The sequence below is a fragment of the Xenopus laevis genome, chromosome 9_10L (genome assembly GCF_017654675.1).
Source record: "Xenopus laevis strain J_2021 chromosome 9_10L, Xenopus_laevis_v10.1, whole genome shotgun sequence".
NCBI classification, from domain to species: Eukaryota; Metazoa; Chordata; class Amphibia; order Anura; family Pipidae; genus Xenopus; species Xenopus laevis.
Genome location: NC_054387.1, coordinates 114,304,797 through 114,332,284, shown reverse-complemented (window position 1 = coordinate 114,332,284; position 27,488 = coordinate 114,304,797). Strand labels below are relative to the sequence as shown.

The following is a 27,488-nucleotide window of genomic DNA, read 5'->3' as shown; positions in this document are numbered from 1 at the left end:
AAGGGGTGGCCTCTGGTACGGTGATCCTCTTTATAGTGTTACTGTTCCTTTAATATTGAGTTTCCCCCATCCCTTAGCCCACTGGTTGGGTCTTCTGCCCACAAATACAGTAGGCTCTGTATAAACAGTGAGTCCATACACACCCAGACGTTTGGACTCTATAGCTGCATCTGTAAGGACATTTTCTATGATTCTAGAAAATCGGATTGAAATCATAAAATGTCATCTGAAAAAAATGTGGTTTCCTTTTTCTCCCAGCACATCGCACAATGAAATGTTAGGCTTGCCAGCAGGAATATTGGTATTTCTACAACAACCAGCATCAGAATTATAATGCCAGGTGGGCCTCAGCAACTCATCCACAACAGAACCATGTTACCTTCATTGTGAAGTTCCACCACATCCAGGAAAGTATCTAGTAAAGTGTCACTGACTGTCGCTTTGCATTGAAGCCAGCTAAGGGACTCTACATGGTGAAGTGGAGCCGGTGACAGAGACCTGCAGTAAAACTGCAAACTTTCTCCTGGTAAGTGGGAGGGGCTGGCGTTGGTAAAGTATATTGTTTGTTCGTTATATGAACTTGAAATGCACAAATAGTCATACAGCTACCCCCTTTTGTTGGCTTTGTATAGTTTGGGAGGAGTTACCAAGTAATTTGTAGGCACCCCAGAGGAATACAGAAATATATATGTATCAGTCGCATTCACAAGTCCTTCCTTTGCTATTTACATTCCTGTTGTATTTTGGTTTATCCAGAATAGGCCTACCAATGTCTACATAGTGTGTGTAAGCTGGACATACACGTTGGCAAGGTCATCAAAAAGTGGACATCTGCATGATTTGTCCACCCACACGCTGTGCCAAATCAGCCTGATTGTGAGGCATAAGGCAGGAACCCCATCACCTACAGATGCATCCTTCCGTGATGGTATTTTCAAACCTACCCAAAAGATATCTGGCCAATTTTTGACTATACATTTGTTGTGTAGACCCTCCCAAGGGTTCAGATGTTTCATACAGGATTTTGACTTGGTCTGGAAGGAAGGGCCCAGTTGGCAGCTTATTATATAGCCTGTGTATGACCACCTGACATAATAAGGAATCTGTGGTTTCTCTCTTTTCCCAGTAAGCCCTTTCCACAGTTATTTTATTTAGCTAAAGCTTTGAGATCCACTTGTTTGGTGAGGTCACGAAACAATCATATCTCTGCCCAATTTGTCCTCACACATACACTGTGGGACAATTATGTACAATAATGGGAGCCTATAGAGCACTGATGTAGTCTTTCCATTTTCAGACTTGCCATATAGAAAGGCAGATTTTCAACCAGATATTGGTTGGGCAGACCATCCTGAGGGCCTGATACACAAGCCAATAAGCTGTTGAAGTTGTCCACATATGGTCACCTTCAATGAATTTAGGGGCAGATTTATCAAGGGTTGCATTGAAAATTGGAATTTTTTAGTTTTTTTAATAGATTCAATTCAAGTTTTTAAAATTTTCTTAATTTGATATTCAAGATTTATCATACTCTGGCCCTTTAAGAAATCAAATTTCGACTATTCGCCCCCTGAAACCTGCCAAATGAATGTTTAAGAAGTAATTCTGTGTCAGCACACAACTCCTCCACTTATTTCAGGTGCACGTTCAGAGGTGGCCACCACACACCATAGATACTTCAATATAGAACACGAACAGCACCTTCTTGATATAATAAAAGGCCTTTATTCAAACATGGCACAGACCAATCGTAGCAACGTTTCGAGCCGTCTCCGGCTCTTTATCAAGCTAACACACCTGGTCACAAAGACTTCCTTTTAAACAAGTAAAAACAGCGCCATCTACAGACAAAATAGCAACAAAGTGACAGCAATTTGTGTACAATATAAAGCATACTTGTATCCATTTCTAAATGTAGCCACTTGGCAAGGAGCTATTCTGCTTTTCTTCAAAAGTATGTGCTGGAGTCAATTACCTGTAAAAACACAACAATAAAAAAGACTATAAAAACAACTGGATATCATATTTATAAAATAGTATGTAACTCATACTCTCTATTAAGGCCATTAGGTGCGAGGGTTTCCAGGCGACGAATCCAAAAGGCCTCCTTCTTGAGTAGCCTTTTCGCTCTGTCACCCCCACGACGTAAAGGGGGGACATGGTCCACCACTTGGAATCTAAGCTGGTGTATCCCATGTCCCATCTCTACGAAATGGCCCGCAACAGCTTGATCAACTTTTTTTGTTTTTATAGCAGATTTGTGCTCTCTAATTCTATCTTTGACCTGGCGAGTGGTCTGTCCTACATATAATAAACCGCATGGGCATTTTATTACATATACAGCAAACACAGTGAGGCAGGTATAATATCCATTGATAATAATAGGTGTACCTTTACGAGGGTGATATACATGTGGGCCTTTCAGGCAATTTGTGCAACAGTTGCAACCCAAACAAGGAAAAGTTCCATGTCTTTTAGACTGTAGTAGCAACTGGGTGTCTTTTTTACCACCAATATCAGATTGCACCAAGGATGACCCAATAGTACGACCCTTTTTATATGACATCATCGGGGGAGAATGGAAGCTCGGGATATTTGGAAACCCGTCTCTTAATACCCGCCAGTGTTTACGTAGAATGTTAGTTATCTGTGGGCTAATACTGTTATATGTAGTGACAAACGGTATGCGATCCATTGATTTACGTGGGCGTCCCTGTAACAGATTCTCTCGGCTAGAGAGTTCAACTTCAGAGCGCTGTTGGACCAATAAAGGGGCAGGATAACCTCTATCAAAAAATTTAGATTGCATCTCATCCAATCTGCGTTGGCAAACCCCTTGATCACTTACAATTCGTTTCACACGTGAAAATTGTGCTTTTGGAAGTGATTTTTTTACTTGAATAGGGTGAAACGAATTGAAATGGAGTAAGGTATTTTTGTCCGTGGGCTTTGTATATAAATCTGTCAGTAAACAGCCAGACGTCATATACACCCTAGTGTCCAAATAGGGTATATCACTCTCACTGACATGTATAGTAAATTTAATGAAAGGTGAACATGAATTAATGGACTCAAAAAAATTGTCCAAGGATGACCGAGGACCTGCCCATACCATGAACACGTCATCGATGTACCGGAGCCATCGAAGACAGTGTTCACGGTACTGGGTATTAGTGTAAATATAGTTCTCTTCAAATTGGTTCATGTATATATTGGCGTACGAGGGGGCCACATTTGACCCCATCGCTGTCCCTCTGATTTGGATATAGAATTGGTCCCGAAATAGAAAATAGTTATTGTAAAGGATAAGCTGAATGAATGAATGTTTAAGTCAATGGGAGAGGTCAGGGATCAGTTTTGAGTTGTTTGCAGCCTTCCTGACATTCGAGTTCTTTTGGGAGAAAAAAAAAATTTATTGAATTTTTAAAATTCGATTTGAAATTCGATTCCAGTTTTTGAGTCGATTACATTCATCCGAGTTGAAAATTTTCAATTTTTAAAATAAATTTTGATTGGTCGAATTTATGGGAGTTTAGGGGAGTTTTTAAAGACTCACCTGAATTTGAAACTCGACCTTTGATAAAGGTGTTCTATGTCATATGTACTGCTTGCTTAATATACTACAAATCAAAAAATTAAAGTTCCAAACCCAATGTATTCTCCAGTTCAGTAACAGATAGGCTCTCTCCAACCTCTGATAAATGCAAGTGTTCCAAGAAAATTTGCTACTGATCGTACCTCAGAAAAAGGAAACGGAGAAAAAAAACAAGAAAAATATAGTGCAGCTTTTTTAATAAAATTACACCTGAAAGGGGCCCAAAGCTTAAAACCTTGGAGACCAAGATAGATAAAGCTATCCCTTACTATAAACTAACATATATGAGCAGGGGCTGTCCTCAGAAATTTGACAAAATATGGGCAATATGGACGGAACCCGAAATCTTAATGCACTGTGGGATAATTACGGCTGTAATATTGAAATTACACACTGGAAATGTTGTATTAAATGAATGCATATAGACTATGGAAATGATGAAGCTGCAAAGTTGTTATTTGTTTAATGTTTATTTGATAATATCCCATATTATTCAATGTACAATGCGTAACATGAAACTTGTTAATGATACAATGCAAATGTGTACATTTGAAATTTAAAAAAAATTCATTCTTAAAAAAAACAAAAAAAAAAAACACCTCAAGGTGATTCCATTCACACAATTATCAGTGTAATGTTCCCCACCTTACATTGATAAAGTTTTTAGCTTTCAAAAGACTTTGGATGTTTGAAAGCTTAAGAGTAGAGATAAGGAGCAACCATCATCGCTCAAGGAAGAAGCCTATTTGGCGAAACGCGTCAGCGTTGACGTAAGCGGAAGCAATTACAGACATGCGCAGCGAGGTCTGAGGAATGCCGTGGACGTCTCAACACACACTGCGGGAGAACCGCTCCTAAAAAAGAAATGCCGCAGACATCCCAGCACACAGTGGCTTTTGATTTTAAAGTGATTTTAAAGTGGGAAATTTGTGCAATATTTAATTATTAAAGTACTGTAAAGCGCTTTCCGCACATGCCCCTCTTTGTTGTCCAAAGGAAGGATTTGGGAAACAACTGCATCCTTGATATGTGATATAAATTTCTGGCTGGCTGTGAGTATAATCAACTACCATAAACTGGGCTAATCTGTGTCGGTATTCAACTATCCTAAAAAACTTTTTTATTCATGAACACAGCGCACAATGCTGATGGTGATTAAAGGGATACTGTCATGGGGAAAAAAAAAATGTTTTCAAAATGAATCAGTTAATAGTGCTGCTCCAGCAGAATTCTGCACTGAAATCCATTTCTCAAAAGAGCAAACAGATTTTTTTTATATTCAATTTTGAAATCTGACATGGGGCTAGACATATTGTCAATTTCCCAGCTGCCCCAAGTCATGTGACTTGTGCTCTGATAAACTTCAATCACTCTTTACTGCTGTACTGCAAGTTGGAGTGATATCACCCCTCCCTTTTCCCCCCAGCAGCCAAACAAAAGAACAATGGGAAGGTAACCAGATAACAGCTCCCTAACACAAGATAACAGCTGCCTGGTAGATCTAAGAACAACACTCAATAGTAAAAACCCATGTCTCACTGAGACACATTCAGTTACACTGAGAAGGAAAAATAGAAGCCTGCCAGAAAGCATTTCTCTCCTAACGTGCAGGCACAAGTCACATGACTGGGGGCAGCTGGGAAATTGACGAAATGTCTAGCCCCATGTCAGATTTCAAAATTGAATATAAAAAAAATCTGTTTGCTCTTTTGAGAAATGGATTTCAGTGCAGAATTCTGCTGGAGTAGAACTATTAACTGATGTGTTTTGAAAAAAAACATGTTTTCCCATGACAGGATCCCTTTAAGTATACATGAAACTATTTTCACCTGCACTAAAGGTTTAAGGTGGGGAACATTACACTGATAACTGTGTGAATGGAATCACCTTAAGGAGTAATTTTATTAAAAAGGCTGCACTATATATTTTTTCGATCAGTAGCAAATTTACTTGGAACACTTGCTTATTATACTACTCGGTTCATTGTTGATATATATTCCTCTTTTATAACTGTATATAACCAATCTCTGTCTCAGATCCGACTTCTTATGTATCTTTTTTTCAGACCCTGCCATCATGGATTTCTCACGTTTTTTAGCTGATGACTTTGAGGTAAAGGAATGGGTTAATGCAGCTTTTAAGTCCGTTCAAAAAGATGCACCAGCCAAGGCAGATGCGCACGCCTCTACTCTGGTAATGAAACTGCAACTCTTCATCCAGGAGGTGAACAACTCTGTGGAAGGTATTGCAGTTTGTTGATCATAGCAATTTATTCCTCTTATGTTTTTGTAAAGGGAAGCTGTCATTAAAATAACAAGAAAAATATGTGCATGAAAAAAGTGTGTTTACTGCTGAAAATAATAATAATAAAAATTAAAATTTTGTTACTTATGACATGGGATCCAGCTCTCTGTACAGCAGAGCATGAGTCTGCCGTTACACAAGATAACTGATCCTTCATCTGGCAAAGTCTAAATGTCAGTGGCTATTTTCATTATTTTTAACCAAAGTTGGTCCTTGTAGACCCCAAAATGAGCCTATTATGTGTTTAAAATCAGTTGTGGGTCAGAAATACTGGTAAATAGATGCATAATCTGTTCAGGGCACTGGGCATCAGAACCCTTTGATAAGGGGTGTGTGATGTGTCGCTGTAATGTCATTTTTTTTAAATAAACATATTTACATAAATCCTGGATCTTTACAATTATATATAGATATGTTGGGAATTAAAACTCCCTCTAGTGGGTGCTAGGTATAAGCAAAAAACTGTTGCATATTTGATTGATAATTACATAGGTCCAGTGTCTACTGTGATTGGCTAATTAGTCACCGATCCAGTCTTTCATTCAAATGCTGAAATACTAGAGTGGAGACCTTCATTGCGTTTGCATAATGAAAGAAAATATCATTCTAAGCAAATTTTCAATATATATATTAAATTACCTTTAAGGTAACTTTTATTATTTTTTACAATGACCAATTCTAAGCAACTTTTCAACTGGTTTTCATTATTTTTTTTTTTTATAGTTTTGTAGTTATTTGTCTTTTTCTTCTGACTTGCTGCTTTCAAATGGGTTTCACTGTCCCCTTCAAAAAAAACAAATACTCTGTAAGGCTACAATGGATTGTTATTGCTACTTTTTATTACTGATCCTTCTATTCAGACTCTCTCCTATTCATATTCCAGTCTCAAATCAGTGCATGGTTGCTAGGGTAATTTGGGCACTAATTACCAGATTGCTTAAAATGCATATTGAAGAGCTGCTGAATAAAAAGCTAAATAACTCAAAAACCTTCAATAATAAAAAATATAAACAAATGGCAATTTATCTCAGAATATCACTCTCTACATCATACTAAAAGTTATCTCAAAGCTGAACAACCCCTTTAATTTAAAAACCTAAATTAATTTAAAACTGCGGTAATGTAAAGACGTAGGATACCATCAGACAATTGTACCCTGAACTTGCATGACTCATTTATCATCATCAACATCATTTTTTCATATTAGCACCAGCAGTTTACAAGTGTGATTTAAATACTCTCCTTTACTAAGTACATTGTTTTCAGGAACACTTTAAATCACAACTGATTAAAGAGATTTACTGATGTTTCTCACAGAGATCAGTCACCAGGCTCTGCAGAATATGCCCCGAGTGCTACGTGATGTGGAAGCAGTAAGGCAAGAGGCATCGTTCCTAAAAGAGCAAATGATCCTTGTGAAAGAAGACATCAAGAAATTTGAGCAAGACACGGCTCAGTCCATGCATGTGAGGCACAGTCAGGCAGTGAACAGCAGACTCTGGAAGGAAGGGTTATTCTCCCATTATAACATGTCATTGCCTCTTTCAGGTTCTGGTGGAGATGGATAAAGTAAAGTCTCGTATGCAGCTGGCTGCTGAGTCTCTGCAGGAAGCAGATAAATGGAGCACACTGAGCGCAGACATAGAGGAAACCTTAAAAACCCAGGTGTGTGTGTGTTTTTACTTAAATGTGCCACATTAAATACTTTAAATGGGTAATTTTTTTCAAGCATTCAAATAAGGGTCACTGACCCTGGTTGCCAACACACTTTTTCTTTGTGCGGCTACAATTTTATATACTTTTTCTGGATTCTCTTTCTGTTCCGGCCCTCTCCTATTCATCTTTCAAAAAGCACTGGTTGGTTGCTAGGGTAAATTGGACTCTAGCAACCAGGTGGCTGCTGAAATTTCATACTGGAGAGCTGCTGAAAAAAAAAATTTACCATTAACATTTACCCCTTTAAGTTTACACTTTATTTTTCTACCTCCTGCCCATTTCCCTGTCCATCGATGTGGATACATGATGTTTGTTTTCCCGTAGCTGCTAGTGCCGCTCCAGAGAATGTAGATACAGTCAATACATCGTACTGATTTATTTTGTTACAGAATGTGACAGCAAACCGTATCATGCAGTAAAGCCTTGCCCAAATGTGATTAAATGCACAGTGACCCTACAATTACTGACTTTAAAGGGGTTGTAAACCCTGCTACACCACACTGCTCAACCAAATGTTACTCAGTTGTTGCTGGACTACAAATCCCAGAAGAATGTAACATAATAAAGGTTGAAGCATGCTGGGAGCTGTAGTCCAGCAACAGCAGGGTCATATTCTTAAAGTAGTATTGCAGAATCACATTAAGATTTGGACTAATCTTTCACAAAGGATTTGGGATTTGACCGAATCCCAAAAAAGTGAATTCTGTGCATTCCTACATATTTCTAAAAGTAAAAGGAGCGATATCTAATAATAATAGATTTCTACAGGGCAACATAGATTATACTGAGTTGGTAACAGTACCGAGACATTGGGCAGTGGATATACCATAACTGGACATGTAAGGGCTCATAAAAGCATATACACAACTCTGACACATACTACCATCCAGTACAGGAAAATCTTTCAAAATGTATTTCGTAGACCTTCTGTTAACTTCTGAAATTTATTTAAACATGCAAAGACATCAGATGATCACTGCCCAAAAGCTAATATGATGCATTGTCTATGTTGGGGAGCAACACAAATATGAAAAGTTTCTGGGGGTGCCAAATAAGGGCTGTGATCAGGGCCGCTTCTATCATGAGGTAAGGTGAGACCCTTAGAAAGGCACTTGGTCAATGATGCAAAAAGCCGCCTCTTGTAACTTTAAGAGCCGAACTTCCGGGTTTTAACCTGGAAATTCGGCTCCGCTAGTGCAGAGAGTGCCATTGCGCTTGATGCATTAGCAATACTACCCCCTTAGACCCGCTCCGACGCTAATTTTTAAGCGCAGAGAGAGGAGGGGGGTGGCAACCGGGTGCTGCCTCAGGCTGCCGCAGCCCCAGAATTGGCGCTGGCTGTGATTGGCTATTTGGTGGACTGGCAGCCTACAGGAGGCTCTGTTTGGCAGTACACTTGGTTTTTATACAACCAAAACTTACCTCCAAGTCAGGAATTCAAAAATAAGCACTTGCTTTGAGGCCACTGAGAGCAACATCCAAGGGGTTGGTGAGCAACATGTTGCTCATGAGCCACTGGTTGAAGATCACTGGTCTATGGAGTTGCCCAATTATTAGAAAGGCCCTTGGTCAATGATGTCATTTTATCAATTTTGGGCATTACCCCTAATTATGCGCGCTAAAATGAAAAAAAAAAACCTTCCACGTTAAAATCCCATACAGATATGGGATCCGTTATCTGGAAACCCTTTTTCTAAAAAAGCTCCAAATTACTCGACGTCCGTCTGACATAGACTCCATTTTAAATAAATAATTCAAATTTTCCAAAATAATTTTCACTGTAACAATAAAACAGTAGCTTGTACTTGATGCCACCTAAGATATAATTAATCCTTATTGGAGGCAAAACAATTGGGTTCATTTACCGTTTAAATTATTTTTTTCAGTTGACTTAACGTATGTTGTTCCAAATTGTTCCTAAGCATTCTGGATAATGGGTCTCAAACCTGTACTATAGAACTGTGTCTGCTTCTATCATATCATAATACTGCAATTACAAACCTTGTACAAACAATGCTGAAATGATTTAAAAATAAATAAGTTAAATACATTTTACCTGTGCAATTTTCAAACAGTGTGTGGCAGCTCCAAAAAAAGTTTTTTGAATATATATATATATATATATAATATTGTGAACCTGCACCCAGGCAGTTGTTTTTCTCTACAAGAGTGCTCCAGTTTTGGTGAATATATATATTAACCAAAAAAATGAACCTGTGAATAAAAGCACATTTATTTCACTATAAAGAACGAGTGCGGGTCCATTTACTGGATTGTAAAATGAAACTTTGACCAACGCACCACCATCAACAGAATTGAATCGGGGAGGAGTGCGTTCACTGTACTGACATAATATATATATATATATATATATATATATATATATTCACCAAAACTGGAGCACTCTTGTAGAGAAAAAACAACTGCCTGGGTGCAGGTTCACAATATTATGTAAACCGAACTGTACAAGAACCACACTCACAGGACCTGTTAAAGTGCAAAAAAATTATTTTTTATTTCGACGTTTCGGCTCCTATACTTTCACCTGAGGAAGGCTCCAGTATAGCAGCCGAAACGTTGAAATAAAAAATATTTTTTTTGCACTTTAACAAGTCCTGTGAGTGCAGTTCTTGTACAGTTCGGTTTATATATATATATATATATATATATATATATATATATATATACATACACGCACAGTTTTGTGCGATATATGATGCAGGGAGTCACAGAGCTCCTGCCACACTTTTACACGCAATAGCGGGATGCAACATGCTGGGAGTTCCTCAATATGCTCCATTTATATTTCTTGATAAAATACAAAGAAGGGATATTCAGTGCACTTAGCCTTGATCACTTACTTGTCTGGTGGAAAATAAACAGATGATAAACCCTAGAAGAGTGGAAGCAGAACTTATTATATACAGTATTCTGGTTTTAGGAGGGTGCATTAATTTTTTTATATAAATTTGTCTGCTGGGTCCTGTCTAGTGACAGACAAGTATCATTTGAAAAAAATGTGCACTATATGAGTAATAAGTATGTCTGCTCTCCCCAGAACATCAGTGTGATCTCTGAGAAGCTGACCAGCATGCAAGTGAGCCTCACGATGTTAGTAGACACCCCGGACTATTCTGAGAAATGTGTTTATTTGGAGGCTCTTAAGAACCGCCTGGAAGCAATGTGCAGCCCACAGATTGTAGCCGCTTTCAACAGTCGGTCAGTGGGTGAGTAACACAGTTCCTGCTGTAGGAAAACCCATCCAAAACAGCTTGGATACAATACAATTGCATGTGGGAATTCAAGTGGAGATGTAGTTTTACATTTCAACAGAAGGTGGCAGTGATGTACTTCGCAAAAGTGGCATTTTCACTTTTACATGAAAGCAGGAGAGCTAGATGTTACTGTATGAAACAGTGTTTCGTTTTTTCCCCCATTAAACTTTTAAAAGCAGTTTTATTGTGCATTCACAAACTACAGTTTTATACAAGTGAAGTCTCTAAAAACATTGTTTCAAAGGCAGGTTTACTCATAAATGGACTCACATACAGATATAAATACACGATACCTGAGGTATTTACTCATATATTTTTTGAGCATATTTCCTTAAAGGAGAAGGAAAGGCATCTACACTTGGGGGTGCCAAATTTTAGGCACCCCCAAGTGATTGTATTGACTTACCTGAAACCCCGGGCAGGTGCTCCTATCAGCAGAAAACTGCACCGGCCCGAGGTTATACCAGTGAGCACCACGGAGTGATCCTCTTCCAGCTTCTTCTTTCTTCAAATTTTTATGGGGCAGGCGCATGCGCAGTTGAACGAAATAGTCGACTTTAAAGTTAAAGTTCGGCTTTTTACTCTACTGCGCATGTGCAGCCGCGCAAAGAAAGCGGAAGATGGAAGAGGATTGAACCGTGGTGCTCACTGGTATAACCCCGGGCCGGTGCAATTTTCTGCTGATAGGAGCACTGGCCCAGGGTTTCAGGTAAGTCAATACAATCACTTGGGGGTGCCTAACATTTAGCACCCCCAAGTGTATGATGCCTTTCCTTCTCCTTTAAAGAAAAAAAAAAAAAAAAAATATATATATATATATATATATATATATATATATATATATATATATATATATATATATATATATATATATATATATATATAAACCCACTATTGGTGCACACATGACCCAAAGGCCAACCGCCTGGGTGCAGGTCAAACGAACATGTAACCAATACAAAAAAGCCGCACTCCTAGGTCTTTGTCAAATACAAAAATATCCAAGTGTTTATTTATTCAACGTTTCGGCAACAATTCGCGTGCCTTCTTCAGGAAAGTGAACCACATATCACAGTGCTCGTGCTTTTAAATGTGCTCAATGGCGCCAAAAAACCCTTGGGTGACGTCATCATTGTGTGTCAAACCTGTCAAAAATGCCATACATCGTATCTACATATTGAAAATAGGGCTACAAAGTTGCAATCTAGTGTTAATAGATAGTATTGTGACTATCCCATTAGTCACAATGTTTACAAGAAAGTGACAGAGAAAATGTGTGCCCCATGTTACCATCACGAGTGATAGTGTCAGTGCTCTGGTGCAGTTAAAAGCAAACATAACATACAGCCATCCGGACTCGTTATAACATAAGCTTGAAATGAATATAGGATGTTGTACTTGCCCCAGTAGGATCTAGGAAACAGGACACGAACTCCCTTGTTGCCCTTTGCTGCCGCTGTGCGCACCAGACACCGGCTGCCCGTAGTTCTCCTTCCTACCGAATCCCCATCCAACGACTCATCTCGACGTGCTGCTCCCCTGCTCGTGTGCGTGCTAAGCTCCGCCCCATCACCATGGGAACTGGACGCTCAACATTTAGGTGCGGTACCATAGGAGATTGTGTCGGGGCTTCAGGCGCATCAAGGGTAACCGGCATGTCTTACTTACGTTACTGTAGGAGGGACATCCAGGCGCACCAAGTACTCCTCAGTGTCCCATTGATCAACATCACCTTACCTGGCCTCACGTAGACGGGTCTTGCCTCCCGTAATGCCGTGTGCCAGGTGGTATGCTGATCATTTCTACAGATCAACAGACCGTGCTCAATTAGTCCCCTTTCCCCTTGTACCTGTCACCATCGCTCCACGTTACTGCAGTCGCACGGAGGTTCATGTTGTTCGAATCTACATATCACCAGGAAACTTAGACAGCCCCGGTGTGCACAGTGTGGCCTGGGCTATTTTCCTTCTGTCCTCTCCTAGACCCTATCTGGGGTTCCGAATCCACATCAGTCCAAGAATCATCTCTTAATAAAAGGATGACATGGATAATGTTTCGTTTAGTCCTTTGGGAGCTAAAGTATCCAACTTAAAAATCCATTGTGTCTCCCTTTGTATCAACATCAGTCCCCTATTACCTCCCCTGCGTGGAACAGGCACATGGTCGATGATCATGTGCCGAAACTGTGGTAACGAGTGTTTTAATTTGAGCCAGTGTCGTGCTACTGGTTGGTCAGCTTTGCCAGATGTAAGGGCCATGCGTATAGCGCTTCTGTGATTGTTCATTCTCTCCCTGTACGACGTTCCAGCTTTGCCCACGTAGTACAGTCCACATGGGCACCAGGCCATGTAGACCACATGATCCGAGGTACAGGTCACCCTGTGTCTAATGTCAAATTTCACTCCAGTTCTGGGGACTACCTGGCTGGACAGACCCCTTAAGAAAGGGTGCTATAAATGCGCGGGTTGTCTGACCTGTAGTGGGATGTTGCAGGGAGCCCAATTCTCACATCCCAGAACTGGAGTGAAATTTGACATTAGACACAGGGTGACCTGTACCTCGGATCATGTGGTCTACATGGCCTGGTGCCCATGTGGACTGTACTACGTGGGCAAAGCTGGAACGTCGTACAGGGAGAGAATGAACAATCACAGAAGCGCTATACGCATGGCCCTTACATCTGGCAAAGCTGACCAACCAGTAGCACGACACTGGCTCAAATTAAAACTAATTGAGCACGGTCTGTTGATCTGTAGAAATGATCAGCATACCACCTGGCACACGGCATTACGGGAGGCAAGACCCGTCTACGTGAGGCCAGGTAAGGTGATGTTGATCAATGGGACACTGAGGAGTACTTGGTGCGCCTGGATGTCCCTCCTACAGTAACGTAAGTAAGACATGCCGGTTACCCTTGATGCGCCTGAAGCCCCGACACAATCTCCTATGGTACCGCACCTAAATGTTGAGCGTCCAGTTCCCATGGTGATGGGGCGGAGCTTAGCACGCACACGAGCAGGGGAGCAGCACGTCGAGATGAGTCGTTGGATGGGGATTCGGTAGGAAGGAGAACTACGGGCAGCCGGTGTCTGGTGCGCACAGCGGCAGCAAAGGGCAACAAGGGAGTTCGTGTCCTGTTTCCTAGATCCTACTGGGGCAAGTACAACATCCTATATTCATTTCAAGCTTATGTTATAACGAGTCCGGATGGCTGTATGTTATGTTTGCTTTTAACTGCACCAGAGCACTGACACTATCACTCGTGATGGTAACATGGGGCACACATTTTCTCTGTCACTTTCTTGTAAACATTGTGACTAATGGGATAGTCACAATACTATCTATTAACACTAGATTGCAACTTTGTAGCCCTATTTTCAATATGTAGATACGATGTATGGCATTTTTGACAGGTTTGACACACAATGATGACGTCACCCAAGGGTTTTTTGGCGCCATTGAGCACATTTAAAAGCACGAGCACTGTGATATGTGGTTCACTTTCCTGAAGACGGCACGCGAATTGTTGCCGAAACGTTGAATAAATAAACACTTGGATATTTTTGTATTTGACAAAGACCTAGGAGTGCGGCTTTTTTGTATTGGTTATATATATATATATATATATATATATATATATATATATCCTAGTTTGCTGTGTGCAGCCCTCTCTCCCTCCTCTGTGGGCCCCAATCAGGCCCCGGACTTTTTACACTGTTCTGTTTTCAGTATTTTCAAAGATTTTTGTTTTCTGGGCAATGAAGTAATACATTTTGCCTTTATTAAAGCTTAAAAATAATGATAGCAGCCTATATACATGTATGTAGTCCCTTGTTCAATAGCTGTGGCCCCTTCTCCATCCTAAAAGGAGTGGTTCACCTGTAAATTAACTTTTAGTATGTTATAGAATGGGTAAGAAACTTTTCAATTGCCATATATCTTTTTTGTTTTTTTTTTATAGCTTTTTAATTATTTGTCTTCTGGCTCTTTTCAGCTTTCAAATGGTGTCACTGACCCCATCTAAAAAAACAAATGCTCTGTAAGGCTACACATAAATCGTTATTGCTACTTTTCAGTACTCATCTTTCGATTCAAACCTTCTCCTATTCATATTCCAGTCTCTTATTACAATCAGTGCATGGTTGCTAGGGCAATTTGGACCCTAGAACCAGACTTCTGAAATGGTAAACCGGAGAGCTGCTGAATAAAAAGCTAAATAACTTTCTAAAAATGTTTAAAAAATGTAATCTACTACTACTACTACTACTACTAATAATCACCCTCGATCACCCTCCCATGCTTAACTTTTGCTCTCCTACAGGGGTGAGAAGAAGCTGGTCCATAGTGCAGAGAGAGCCTAGTCATATATATATATATATACTAGTGGTAATAAGAACATTGCTCATTACAGCAAGCCATTTAACCCGACACCCAGAGAGGAAATCATAAGCATAAAGTACCAGAAAGTGTCCCAAAGTGCTGCCTGATAGTTTTCATTCTGTTCTTGGCATAAGGGCATATTCTTAGCCTAAATATGTGCCCTGTATTGCTGTCAATTGCCAATGTTTTGCCACAACCTGACAGTTCCTTATAGGTTGAAGCAAAGACTGTATTAAATGAGTGCTTCACCTTTAAGTTAACTTTTAGTATGTTATAGAATGGCCAATTCTAAGCTACTTCTCATTTGTTTTTTTATTCATTATTTTTTATAGTTTTAAAATGATTTGCCTTCTTCTTCTGACTCTTTCCAGCTTTCAAATGAGGGGTCACTGACTCCATCTAAAAAACAAATTCTCTGTAAGGCTACAAATGTATTGTTATTGCTACGTTCTATTTCTTTTCTTTCCAGTCAGGCCTCTCCTTTTCATATTCCAGTCTCTTATTTAAATCAATGCATGGTTGCTGAGGTAATTTGGACCCTAGCCAACAGATTACAAAAATGGCAAACTGGAGAGCCGCTGAATAAAAAGCTAAATAACTCAAAAACCACAAATAATAGAAAATGTAAACCAATTGCAAATTGTCATGAAGTATCACTCACTACATCATACTAAAAGTTAACTCAAAGGTGAACAACCCCTTTAAGAATAGATCTGTTTATTTTCAGTCTGGCTGAAGATCTTTGTTTTTATGGTACATCTTGGTTTTTCATACTTCGCTGTCGGCCTGATGTAGGTATGGCGGGACTGAATGGATATCCTACAGGTTGTTGGAGGAAATCCCTATTTATATTTTATCGCATCTCAAATACACAGTTCAGTTGCCGTTTATCACGATGATTAGACTAATGTTTGTCTAATTCCTCTTTCTCTCTTCCTTTTTACAGATCAGGCCAGGATGTTTGTAAAGGTCTTCAGCGAGATCGACAGGATGCCACAGTTACTTGCTTATTACTACAAGTGCCACAAGGTAGAGATCTTGGGTCAGAAGCCATACCTATCCCCCTATTCCATTAACTATATCTGTAGATAGTCCTGTAATATATGCTGTTTGTCTGCAGCTTTCCTTACCCAACACATTCCTGACTGCCAGTGGGGGCCTGAGTGGGCAGGTCCATTTAGTGGCTCCATGCAAAAAAGCATGGGGCACCATCATTACTAATGGCAGCCCAGATGACTGGCACAGCTGAGTGACACTTACAAATAATGGCAAGCATTGTGCTTTTACTTTGCCTTTGGATGGGGCTCGATGTCCAGGCAGCGGGCAGTGCCCTCAAATTGCAAGTTCATACCATGGCCATAATTTACTTGTCAGTAAACAGGAGGGTTAAAAGGCGCACTCCCAACTGAATAAATGTGAGGTGCAATCCCAAAAGAGTCACCAAAGCATATTGCACGTTCAAAAAAATTACTCAAAAGAAGAATTCACTCCGTTTTAGTCCATCAATAAGTTACAAACTCAATACACTGGCCCTATGCGTTCCAGCCATTTAAGGGGAAAAACATAAAAAATATAGTAAAGAAAAAAGGCACCAGCCTTTAAAACGGACTGAATTCTTCTTTCGAGTCTGCAATCACAACACAAACCAACGTTTCGGGGAGGTGTGTTACCCAATCCCTTCCTCAGTGGTTGGGATTGGGTAACACACCTCCCCGATATGTTGATATTTGGTGTGAATTGGTGTCAAACTTTGATCTTATGAAATAAATGCTCACTTTTTTGGCAAGTGGATGAAAGCTTTTTGTATTCGCTCATTGGAAACTGGAAGGAAGGTACCAGTCTTATCCACTTGCCCTCCACCGTTTGTTTAACGTATATCCAATGATTTAGTTGTCCTCTAGCAGGGCTGGATCTTCTATACCATAATAGAGAACTGTATTTTCCATTGATTTACGATACAGCACAGTATTGGCTCTTTGCCCATTTTTCGGCAATAACACCAAGCATCACTTTTCTGGAAATCCTTATATTATATAATATTCCAAATTCCACACATCTGGATCATTCCTTATTCCTCGTGTGGTAAGATATGACTTTGTCAGCCAGAGATAAAAGCAGCTCTGCATTCCAGGAGCCAGTAGAATATACTGTGGGAAACCCTTTGATTGCCGCTGTGGAATGCGGCAGGCACCAATCTTTTCTCTTGGTCATGAGTTTTATGTTTGGCAGCTGTCCAGCTGTTGGGGTAGGTACACACGAGTGCTGACAAGTGCTTTTACCTTTCATTCAAGGTGTGCGTGATCTGTTCTTTATATGGCTACAGAAGTGTGCTCTTGGTTAATGTAGTAAAATGCTATAGTTGGACCAGTGAATGTGGACATTTGCAAGTGCACTGGAAGCAAGGACAGTATTTGACTACATTTACTGTGCACATAAGCCCATGCAAAGGATGCGTAGCACCAGGCACACACCCATGTTTTTGGGGTCGGCTTACAGATCTCCTGTTAATCAACACAGCCTTTGCCCTGGATATGCCTGCACCCTGCCATCCTATGTTTCACAATGTTTGCCAAGCAAGGACATTTAATAAATATTTGACATTTGTAGGTATGCCACCAAAACGATAGCACCCTTAATGACTCACCAGTGTTCTTTTCATGTGTACAAGGACTGAGCACTTGTTGTTTTCAGTAAATCACGCTGCCCAGAATCCTTAAGAACATAGTGAAAGAAAAAATATTGAATTTAATATTTGCATATCTGCACTCCTTGCACATTTAATCCAGTTTATATACATCATGTATTGGGTCATGATGAGCAAATACACACCACCGAAGCAGTGGCCCTCCGAGCAGATGGGTCACCACAAGGAAACAGAAATTTGATTGTAGGCAGGCTCCAATCTGGAACATTTTATCCAACAAAACACGGAGCAAAATAGTAGTTAAAATGTCACCTTTAATAATCCATCTTTAAAAAAAATCCATCCTTATATGAATCCAAAATATCCCAACATAGTGGATCATACGCTCGACGTGTTTCATGGCTTCTCGCTCAGAAGCGATCACATGATCCAACTATAACCAAAAGAGTTAAATACCTTGTAGTCCCACACCTAAAACATTAACCCTTTGATAAATCACAATAAAATAGATAAAGCCAAGAAATAGCGAAAATATCATTATTTCATAAGTACAAAAATGAAAATAATAGTAAAAAAATTGCAGATTCATGTATTTAATATGCATTTAATATTTGCATTCCTGCGCTCCTTGTATATTTCATCCAGTTTACAGTATATACATCATGTCATGGGTCATGATGAGCAAATACACAGCACCGAAGCAGTGGCCCTCCGAGTAGTTGGGTCACCACAAGGAAACAGAAATTTGTAGGCAGGCTCCAACCCGGAACACCATAAAGTAGAATCCAGGAGCCCAAAGTTGAAATACTACAAAAAGTTTTTATTTTACATTATGTATAAAAAAAAATGAGCCTATGATTAAGTGTCCTTTGGTTGACATGAAACGCGTAAGGCTTTTTCATTTTTTTAATATATAATTTGATATAAAAACTTTTTGTACTATTTAAACTTTGGGCTCCTGGATTGTACTTTATGGTGTTCCGGATTGGTGCCTGCCTACAAACAAATGTCTGTGACTTTCCACCCCTCCCCTTGCTGAAGGTCTGGGGGAAGAGCACCTTGGACCACCATGGAAGCTTATCCTATAATCCAAAGATTCAAGCTTCTTGTGGTTTGGAAATATATGCAGCGCAAGGAAAGTAAAATTCTCATATACTCTATGGGAATAGGGTTGCCACCTTTTTACAAAATTTTCACCCGCCATTGGTGGGGGGTGAGAACAAAAGGAGCGGGCCATGATGTCAAAGCGGGTGGAGCCATGGCACGCAATGGGCAGAAGGCAGCGAAAAAGGTATGTTTTGATCGAATTAGTGGCGGGCCAAGGGCCTTTTTTAGGGGTATTACAAATTTACAGACAGCTACATTGCCGGTAAATTTGTAATACTGGCCCCGGCCTTGGCAGGTGTTTTACCGGCTATGCAGTTAAAATACTGCCCGGGTGGCAACCCTATATGGGAACCATGGGGCTTATGGCACATGAGCAAATACTTTATAAAATGTGGATATTAATATATATATATATATATATATATATATATATATATATATATATATATATATATATATATATATATTATTATTAACATGTATTTATATAGCGCCAACATATTGCGTAGCACTGATATATATATATATATATATATATACTTTATTCTTTATTCTAGGTACAGTTAGTGACTGCATGGCAGGAGCTCTGTCAGAGTGACATGCCCCTAGACCGGCAGCTGACTGAATTCTACGACACGCTGCTCAGTGCCTGGCACACTCAGCTGCAGTGGGTATCCCAGGTAGGTAATGGCACTAGGCTTCTAGTAGTGAATACTGGAATTGCATATTAATAAGAAAAAGATTATTGAGTTCATTCTTATGTTACATAGGCAAGGTTTTTACCTGCACTACTAGCACACATTTTATTCCTTATTCAATTTGTCATTAAAGGGGGTGGAGTCAGTGCTGATTTGGCTAGTTGATAAGGGCATGAAGCTTTACTCATGGGTCAGACCTTCAATTCACTGTTAACCATTATCTAATGTTAAAGCACCTTTAGTCAGGTTCAATTTTGCATCCCATTACCTTGCAGGTACTTTTTTTTTTTTTTTTAAATGGAAACTTTCCTTATTTTTTCTTTATTCTCTTCCTTTAATTTTGCTCTAAGGCCTTGTTTATATGCACATTATATAAATCCTCTACACTCACCCATTATAAATATATTAAGGACATTAAAGGGGGTTGTTCACCTTTAAATTAACTTTTAGTATGATGCAGAGAATGACATTCTGATTCTGGGATTTGCTCGAACACAGAACAGAAGGGTTCAGAGCATCCCTAACTAAAAGTTAACTTTAAAGGAGTGGTTCACCTTTAAGGTAACTTTTATTATGTTATATAATGACCAATTCTAAGCAACTTTTCAATTGGTTTTCATTGTTTATTTTTTTATAGTTTTATAGTTATTTGCCTTTTTCTTCTGACTTTGCAGCTTTCAGATGGGTGCTGCTGACTCCCTTCTAAAAAACAAATGCTCTGTAAGGCTACAAATTTATTGTTATTGTTACTTTTTTTACTGATCCTTCTAGTCAGGCCTCTACTATTCATATTCAAGTCTCTTATTCAAATCGATGAATGGTTGCTAGGGTAATTTGGACCCTAGTTACCAGATTGCTTAAGATGCAAATTGAAGAGCTGCTGAATAAAAAGCTAAATAACTCAAAAACCACAAATAATAAAAAATAAAAACCAAATGCAAATGGTCTTAGAATATCACTCTCTACATCATAATAAACGTTATCTCAAAGGTGAACAACCCCTTTAAGGCGAGCCACCCCTTTAAGACATTTTGGGCACAACTGCTTCCCTTTTGCTTTTTTGTTAGCAGGAGTCCATTATGCAGGGAGATTATCTTTGCCCATGCCTATGATTAAGGACCTAGGACCCCGAAATTTGTCAGGTTTTGATCCTCTTGCCTGTTTTTAAAGTGAAACCAATAATGACTAATGTTTTAATTTACTGTATTTATGGTAAGTGCTGCTGTCCTAGTTTTGTGGATTATCTGTGCACTGGGAATCTTATCATCTACCTGACAAGGACCGAACATGGAGCAGCTGCAGTTTCCCTGTTTAGCTCAAGAAATAACAAAAAACTGTTTTTTTTCTCTCTCTCTTCACTTATTGTAGTTCAAGCAGCAATTTTCCCAGCCACACGATTAAAGGAGACAAACATAGGCTCATATGCTTCTGTTTCAAGGGACATAAATGGCAAATATTAGTTAGGCTTCTGTTTCCAATGACTTTGTTATTGGTGCCGCTGCGTAAAAGTCCGCTTTTTAGAAGTTCAAAGCCCCTTTTGTAGCCCCGATTAGCATTTATGTTCGGCTGTAAACCGGTATAATCGCCATTTATGAACGAACTCAGGACAGTAAAATCTCAGCCCCCCTTCCTCGGATCACACAATAGAGTGTGTGTGGAAAGTACAGAATTGCTTAAGGTTTTTTTTTTTTGCTTTTAAACGTGGATAGAGCTAAGTGATCGCTATCTTGGCTAAAGGAATGCAAGTCTGATAGGCATCTCTACTGCCCTTCAAATAACAATTTCTGGAACTTGTTTGTACCACTTTATAATAATCCGTTTTGCCTCTGGCTGCCTGGGAGGCAAGGTCAATATTTCATCTGTGGTTTGAACGTTCCAAGAACATGGATTCCTCCTCTGGATTGTGAGATGTCGCCTTGCTTGGTCTTTTTCTCTCTCGTGCTCTTGGCTGTACATGAACCTGCCAGGCGCATTGCATAATAGAATGAGAACTGATTAACCCACTGTGTCTACCTTTTCCTTTTTCTTTCTTGACATTATTTAAAAATGTCAGATCCTATTTGATACTTGACATTCTTTTATAGTCAGCATAGATCTCATGAATGTCCCCCAAACATTGTTAGAATTCTTTGGCTGAAGGTATCTAAATCTGTCCCCCCCGGGAAATGAATCTACCTCTTGGGAAATCTTTTTATCTAGTTTATACAGGTGCCATGGCTCACTGTATATAGTGGTAGTGATTTGGAATGGATGGAATTAAGAAACTATCCATTGGTCACATAGGTATTTTGAGGTAGGAAAGGGCAAATTTATATTTATAAACCATGGGATCAGTGACCCTGATTTGAAAAAAGATTTTGAAAGCTGGAAAGAGGCAGAAGATAAAGTCAAATATCTTAAAAACTATAAAAAAAGAAGGCCAATTGAAAAGTTGCTTAGAATTAGCCATTCTATACTCAAGGAAAACCACACCTTTAAATACTTAAAACAACCGGCAACGCCTCCAGCATTGGAGGCTTTTGGGCTTCTGCGCAAAGCACTGGGAATGTCAGGGGGAAAATGGGGATGTCAGAAGGAACCATTTCTTTAAGAATTAAACTTGCAGCCATAGACTTTCTGGCAGTGTAATAACCTAATAATGTGGCTCCCGTAGAGTCTCAGCATCTCTTTTAAATCTACCCCCCAGGTGGACTTGGCCTCAGCAATATACTGAGATAACATCAGAGTTCAATAATAACCACTATATTAAAAGCTCTCGCACAGCAGAAAACAATATGCTCATATAAAGTAACACAGCCGCCCGGCTCATTGTTGTAGACACAAAGGACTATTGTAAATACCAATTACAGGTGTTTTTTTTTTTTTTTAACCAAAGGCAGGTTTTAGGCTAGATTAGAAGTGGTGGTTCTCAGGGTACCCAGTATCAAGGGCAGCCCATGTGGATACAAATAACTCAGTATCTAAATATATTCAGGAAGTCCTCGATTTACATACACCTGGCTTACATACAACTCATACTTACATACGGGGGCTATTACAGTAACATACTATGGTTTGCTTGACCTTTATTAGCATTTAGCTTTAATAAACCATCCCCTCTGGTGTGTGTTGTCTACTGCAGAGCACAGAAAGGTAAAAATAAATTCTATTTTAAGACAGACATCTGTCTAAGTTGCATTTAATAAGTAAATATATGTTTCAACTTGCATACAAATTAGGCCAAGTTTGTTAACATGAAACGCATAATGGCTGTGGACAAAATTAACTCCTTTTACTTTCAACTGACTGCCTGGTGGAAGTTTGCCTTCATTGAGTGCCTGCTCTAAAGAAATTCTCAGAGATACAAGAGTAACCAATTGCTATGGGCGATCAGCGAACATATAAAGTTCATCCTGGGAACTCCTCTGCTTGCACACTCCAAGCTTGCCATGGTGGAAATATGAACTGCAGGCGGATCATTGCTTCTCATTATAGATGGCGTCATAACGAATGCTGAACCCAAAAGACAGCCTCTACAACTAGTCCCTCTACCAGATCAATGTCATCCAAATCGAAAACCATGAATGGGGAGGAGGTTTAATCAAATAGGCTTGGGTGCTACAATGTCCAGCAGCTTGAGGACATAGGGTCTCTGCATGAGTCTCATTAACAAGACATTCTTCCTTCTGTAGATGTTGTTCTGCAAGATAATTCAAGTCATAATATAATCCTGTATTTCTAATTTTGCTGCAGGTGTTTAAAAAGCCCCAGGAAGTGGTGAGTGTGCTTATGATCCAGACCCTGGCTGCCATGGTCCCATCTATCCCTGTGTGTCTCAGCACTGCCATGGAACGTGCCTCTGAGGAGGACAAGCTTAGTACCCTTCTGGAGCTCTACAACTCCACCAACCACTTTGCCAAGGCGATGGAGACTGCTATCCTGCCCAGCATAGGTAAGGTGGGAGAAAAGATGTCAGACTTACAGTTCTGTAGTTCACTGGGAATGCTGGGAAGTGCAGTTTGCAGTAACTAAAGGAATGTGGTGTCAAAATAAAGTCAAGTTTGTTGAAGGTCGGTGCTGTCCTACCTTCCTACCTTTCACGTTCTGCTTATATATTTGTTGTGTACTTGTATCACTTGGCAGATGCCGCTTGATCATACACATTTAATGGACAGTCTGTGGCATCTGACCTGCCCATGTTTATGTACGGATCCGCTGACAGATAGATTGTCACTGAGATATCTTCAGAAGGGGTATGGCTACCATCTTTGGATACACCAGCCAAATATATGCAGCCACGGCAAAATAAAAGCTGAGCAGAAGAATGGGGAGGCACATTTATCAAAGGTCGAATTTCGAATTCATGTGAGTTTTTTTTTAAAACTCCCATAAATTCAAAATTTGACCAGTCTAAATTTATTATTAAAATCAAATCAGAAACGACCTGAAAATTCTAATCGAATTCCATCAAACTCAAACTTCTCCGAAAAAAACTTGAAAGTCAGGAAGGCTGCAAACATCTCCAAATTAATCCTTGGACCTCTCCTATTGACTAAAACAGCAATTCGCCAGGTTTTAGGTGGCGAATAGTTGAATTCTTAAAGGAGAAACAAACCCTTTACCAAAAAATACCACTAAATGTAGCATCGGCTCTACTCAAATTTGCCCTCGATATGTGTTAGTGATTGGATTAGTGCAGTTTAGCCATCCATGTGACACACGCTTAATCATCTGACCAGTCCTAGGGACAATAGGGCAGTGTCGGACTGGCCCACCGGGATACCAGGAAAACTCCCGGTGGGCCCAGGTGTCAGTGGGCCCTCATGCTGCTAAACATTTGGCCTATTTCATGGGCATTCCCTATTTCTATGAGAAAAGAGGCTAAATAGATGGAATAATAGATTATAGTATGTAAAGAAAAGAGACTCGGAGAATAGAGGTTGAGTGAGGAGAAGAAGAATAATAGTACTGAGAGTGGACCCCTGGTCTAAGGTTTTTTGGTGGGCCCCTGGTCTAAGGTTTTTTGGTGGGCCCCTGGTGTCCCAGTCCGACACTGCAATAGGGAATAGATAGCATTCTACTCCACTTACCAGGGCCTTGTAAGGGCATTATATACTGCTATAGAACATCTATATGAGCTGATAAGGAAGGTTTTGACCAACCAGATGGCACTGACCTACAGGTGCACCTGTGACTTGGCCAGATCTTTGTAATAATAACCTGCTACTGTGTGTGTGTGTGCTTGAAGTTCCATATACTCCCTATTTTATGGCTGTTCTTTCAGCAGCTTTATTGTTCTTTTTTCCTTTAGGCAGCCATTAGTTTGCAGTTACTTTTCATTTCTTGCTTGTAAGGCATTTTCTCACATCGCCTCAGTACGCCGAGACTCACTTGTACAGAAACATGGCCATGCCCTCTTTTACACTCAGGCAAAGGTCACTTTTGTCTTCCTCAGTCTATTGTCTATGTCTGGGGCAGGAGTTTTACAGCAGGGTTTAACGCAGGTATTTATAAAGGGCTATATATGAGATTAAAATATTTTTTTAGGAAGCCTTCGGGAGCCCTGGGCTCCTGCTTGCCTGCAAGAGTCTACAAGGCTTAGTGCTTGTGCTTACAGCTGCAGGGTTCAAGTTCGGTACAGTCCCCGGTGAATTACTGTGTCTATTTCTTATCAAGCTGTTGGATAATGAGAGCACCTGAAAATTCACTCCCTCAGCTGGAGGTGTCACAGCCTCTGCTCTAATGAGGTACCTGCAATAAAACTGCCAGCTTTACTGTCATTTGGCATCATCAATCTGATGTAAGTATTGGCTTATTTGATAGCCTGCAGCGAACATGCCGTAGGCCAGATGTTGCAGGACGGCAGCACCCCCAGTCTCTGAGCCAATTCCTGCCTCTCCTTTTAACATTGTCCTTACATCTGCACAATTCCCATTGTATATTGACAAGCTGAAACTTTAGGCTGGTGCAATAAGTTCAGTATATAAAACATGGCATTCTTAGTCCTATTCATTTTTAGGGTTTAGTTCTCCTTTGAAGCCCTAAAGTCACGCTTTATGCTGATTTTGTTCAGACAATTCATTGTGTAGGGAGGAATAACCAGCAGTGGGATGTTTAGAGGTGCAATGGGACTTCTCACACCACAGTTCCAGTTTGCTCTGTTTAGTTTAAAAGGCCCTTGATCAAACATGAATATAAAAGCCTGTTTGATGATATATAATATCCACAATGAAAAGTACCACTCTCTCTCTCTCTGTGTGCAGAACATTGTTACCTTCCCCTTGTACTGTGTATATCAACTCTTGCTAGGAACAATGGAAACTGTAGAAAAAACTGAATAATCTAAAGCTGGACTGCAAAAGAACACATTGGAAATAGTGACATTTGAACCCAATGTCACATTTTGAAAATTAACTTCATTATACTGATTTGTTTTAAAATGAGTCGTGTGTTTAGGAGCCCGATACCTTGATACAGTTTGCTCTATATGTTGCCATTACAAAATTCCTTATGAGTATGTGCGGATGAGTTCCATCTGAATTTGATGGTGAGGATTTTTACTTTACCTTTGGATCTCCTATGGCCAGTCCAATGTCAGCTCTTTAGACGAGTTCATTGATACACGGATGAGCACCTGATTCTTTTATACCATTTACGTTGCTCAGGAATATAGGGGCTCACTTGCTGTTGCACTTGGTTTTTTGTATCCGCAAACATGAAGACTATTGTTTCTCTGCAGGCGAGTACAATCTGGTCAAGTTGATTGAACTGGTGGACGCTGTATTTGGACCATACAAACCTTTTCAGTTACAGTATGGAGACCTCGAGGAATCCCACCTCTTGATACAGATTAGCGCTATACCTTTGGTAAGTGCCTCTCAGTATAATCCATTTTTGCCCCTTTTTTTAATAACCAGAACTCAGACCTCCTTCTCACTGCTTTCCTGCTTTTCTGTTTACCTTTCAGGAACACGGGGAAGTTCTAGACTGTGTCCAGGAGCTTTCCTATTCTGTCTCCCGACTCTTTAGCCTGGCATCAGGGGCAGTGGACAGATGCATCAAGTTCACTGACGGACTGGGGTTGTGCGGCCTGCTGCAGGCTCTTCAGTCTCTTTTTAAAAAGTGAGTCGGCTTCCAGATGGGCACAGAAATTCTCTACCGTGGTTTGGTTTCCCCCCGCCTATTCCTTTAATAACACTGAGTCTTATCATCGCTTGGGTCTCCATTGATCAGATTTCTCGAAGGTTTATAGTATAAGATATTACTGACCTTTACCAAGATTAGTTTGGCAATGGTGATACCCTAATGCTTATTACTGTTATACCCAATATAACCTGGAACACTAAGCCTGCTGCCAGTCTGCCTGCTCTGTAGAAAAAACACAATTGGCATGTATACATTTTGGGCAAACACTTCAGCTATTATTGATTTCAGAGATATTTCTTTCTTTGTGGATATCATTAGTGTTTTCTGGCTTGCTTTGCTTCTCAAACAAAGGCAGAGCCCGGCTTTGCTTGTTTACATCTCACTGCCTGGAAATACTGGACGGCTCTATACCACCCAGCACACAGATGTATTCAGCAACAGATCCGCACCGGTGCTTTTCATTTGCTTTGCTTTCTTTGTTAGGTATGTTTCAGACTTTACACTCACACTTCAGTCAATACGGAAGAAGTGCAAGTTGGACAGCATCCCCTCCGATTCCTTATTCCTGGAAGACTGGTCGGCCTTCCAGAACTCAGTCAGGTAAACATCGATAAAGAGTTACCAGCTCAGTACCCGATGTTCTT

General features: G+C 40.0%; 1 protein-coding gene across 4 annotated transcripts in view; it reads left to right on the top strand.

Annotated features, from left to right (window-relative positions):
- The window catches only part of cog7.L (component of oligomeric golgi complex 7 L homeolog), a 35,048-nt gene that overhangs the window by 1,786 nt on the left and 5,774 nt on the right, over positions 1–27,488 (top strand). For 3 of the 4 annotated variants that reach the window (XM_018234340.2, XM_041575620.1, XM_041575621.1), the window contains exons 2-12: positions 259–526; positions 5,661–5,837; positions 7,217–7,365; positions 7,448–7,564; positions 10,674–10,842; positions 16,217–16,299; positions 19,579–19,701; positions 23,452–23,650; positions 26,438–26,565; positions 26,666–26,820; positions 27,328–27,444. In XM_018234340.2, the coding sequence (XP_018089829.1) occupies positions 5,672–5,837; positions 7,217–7,365; positions 7,448–7,564; positions 10,674–10,842; positions 16,217–16,299; positions 19,579–19,701; positions 23,452–23,650; positions 26,438–26,565; positions 26,666–26,820; positions 27,328–27,444 (1,406 nt within the window). In that variant the 5' untranslated portion in view covers positions 259–526; positions 5,661–5,671. 4 annotated transcript variants of the gene reach the window in all.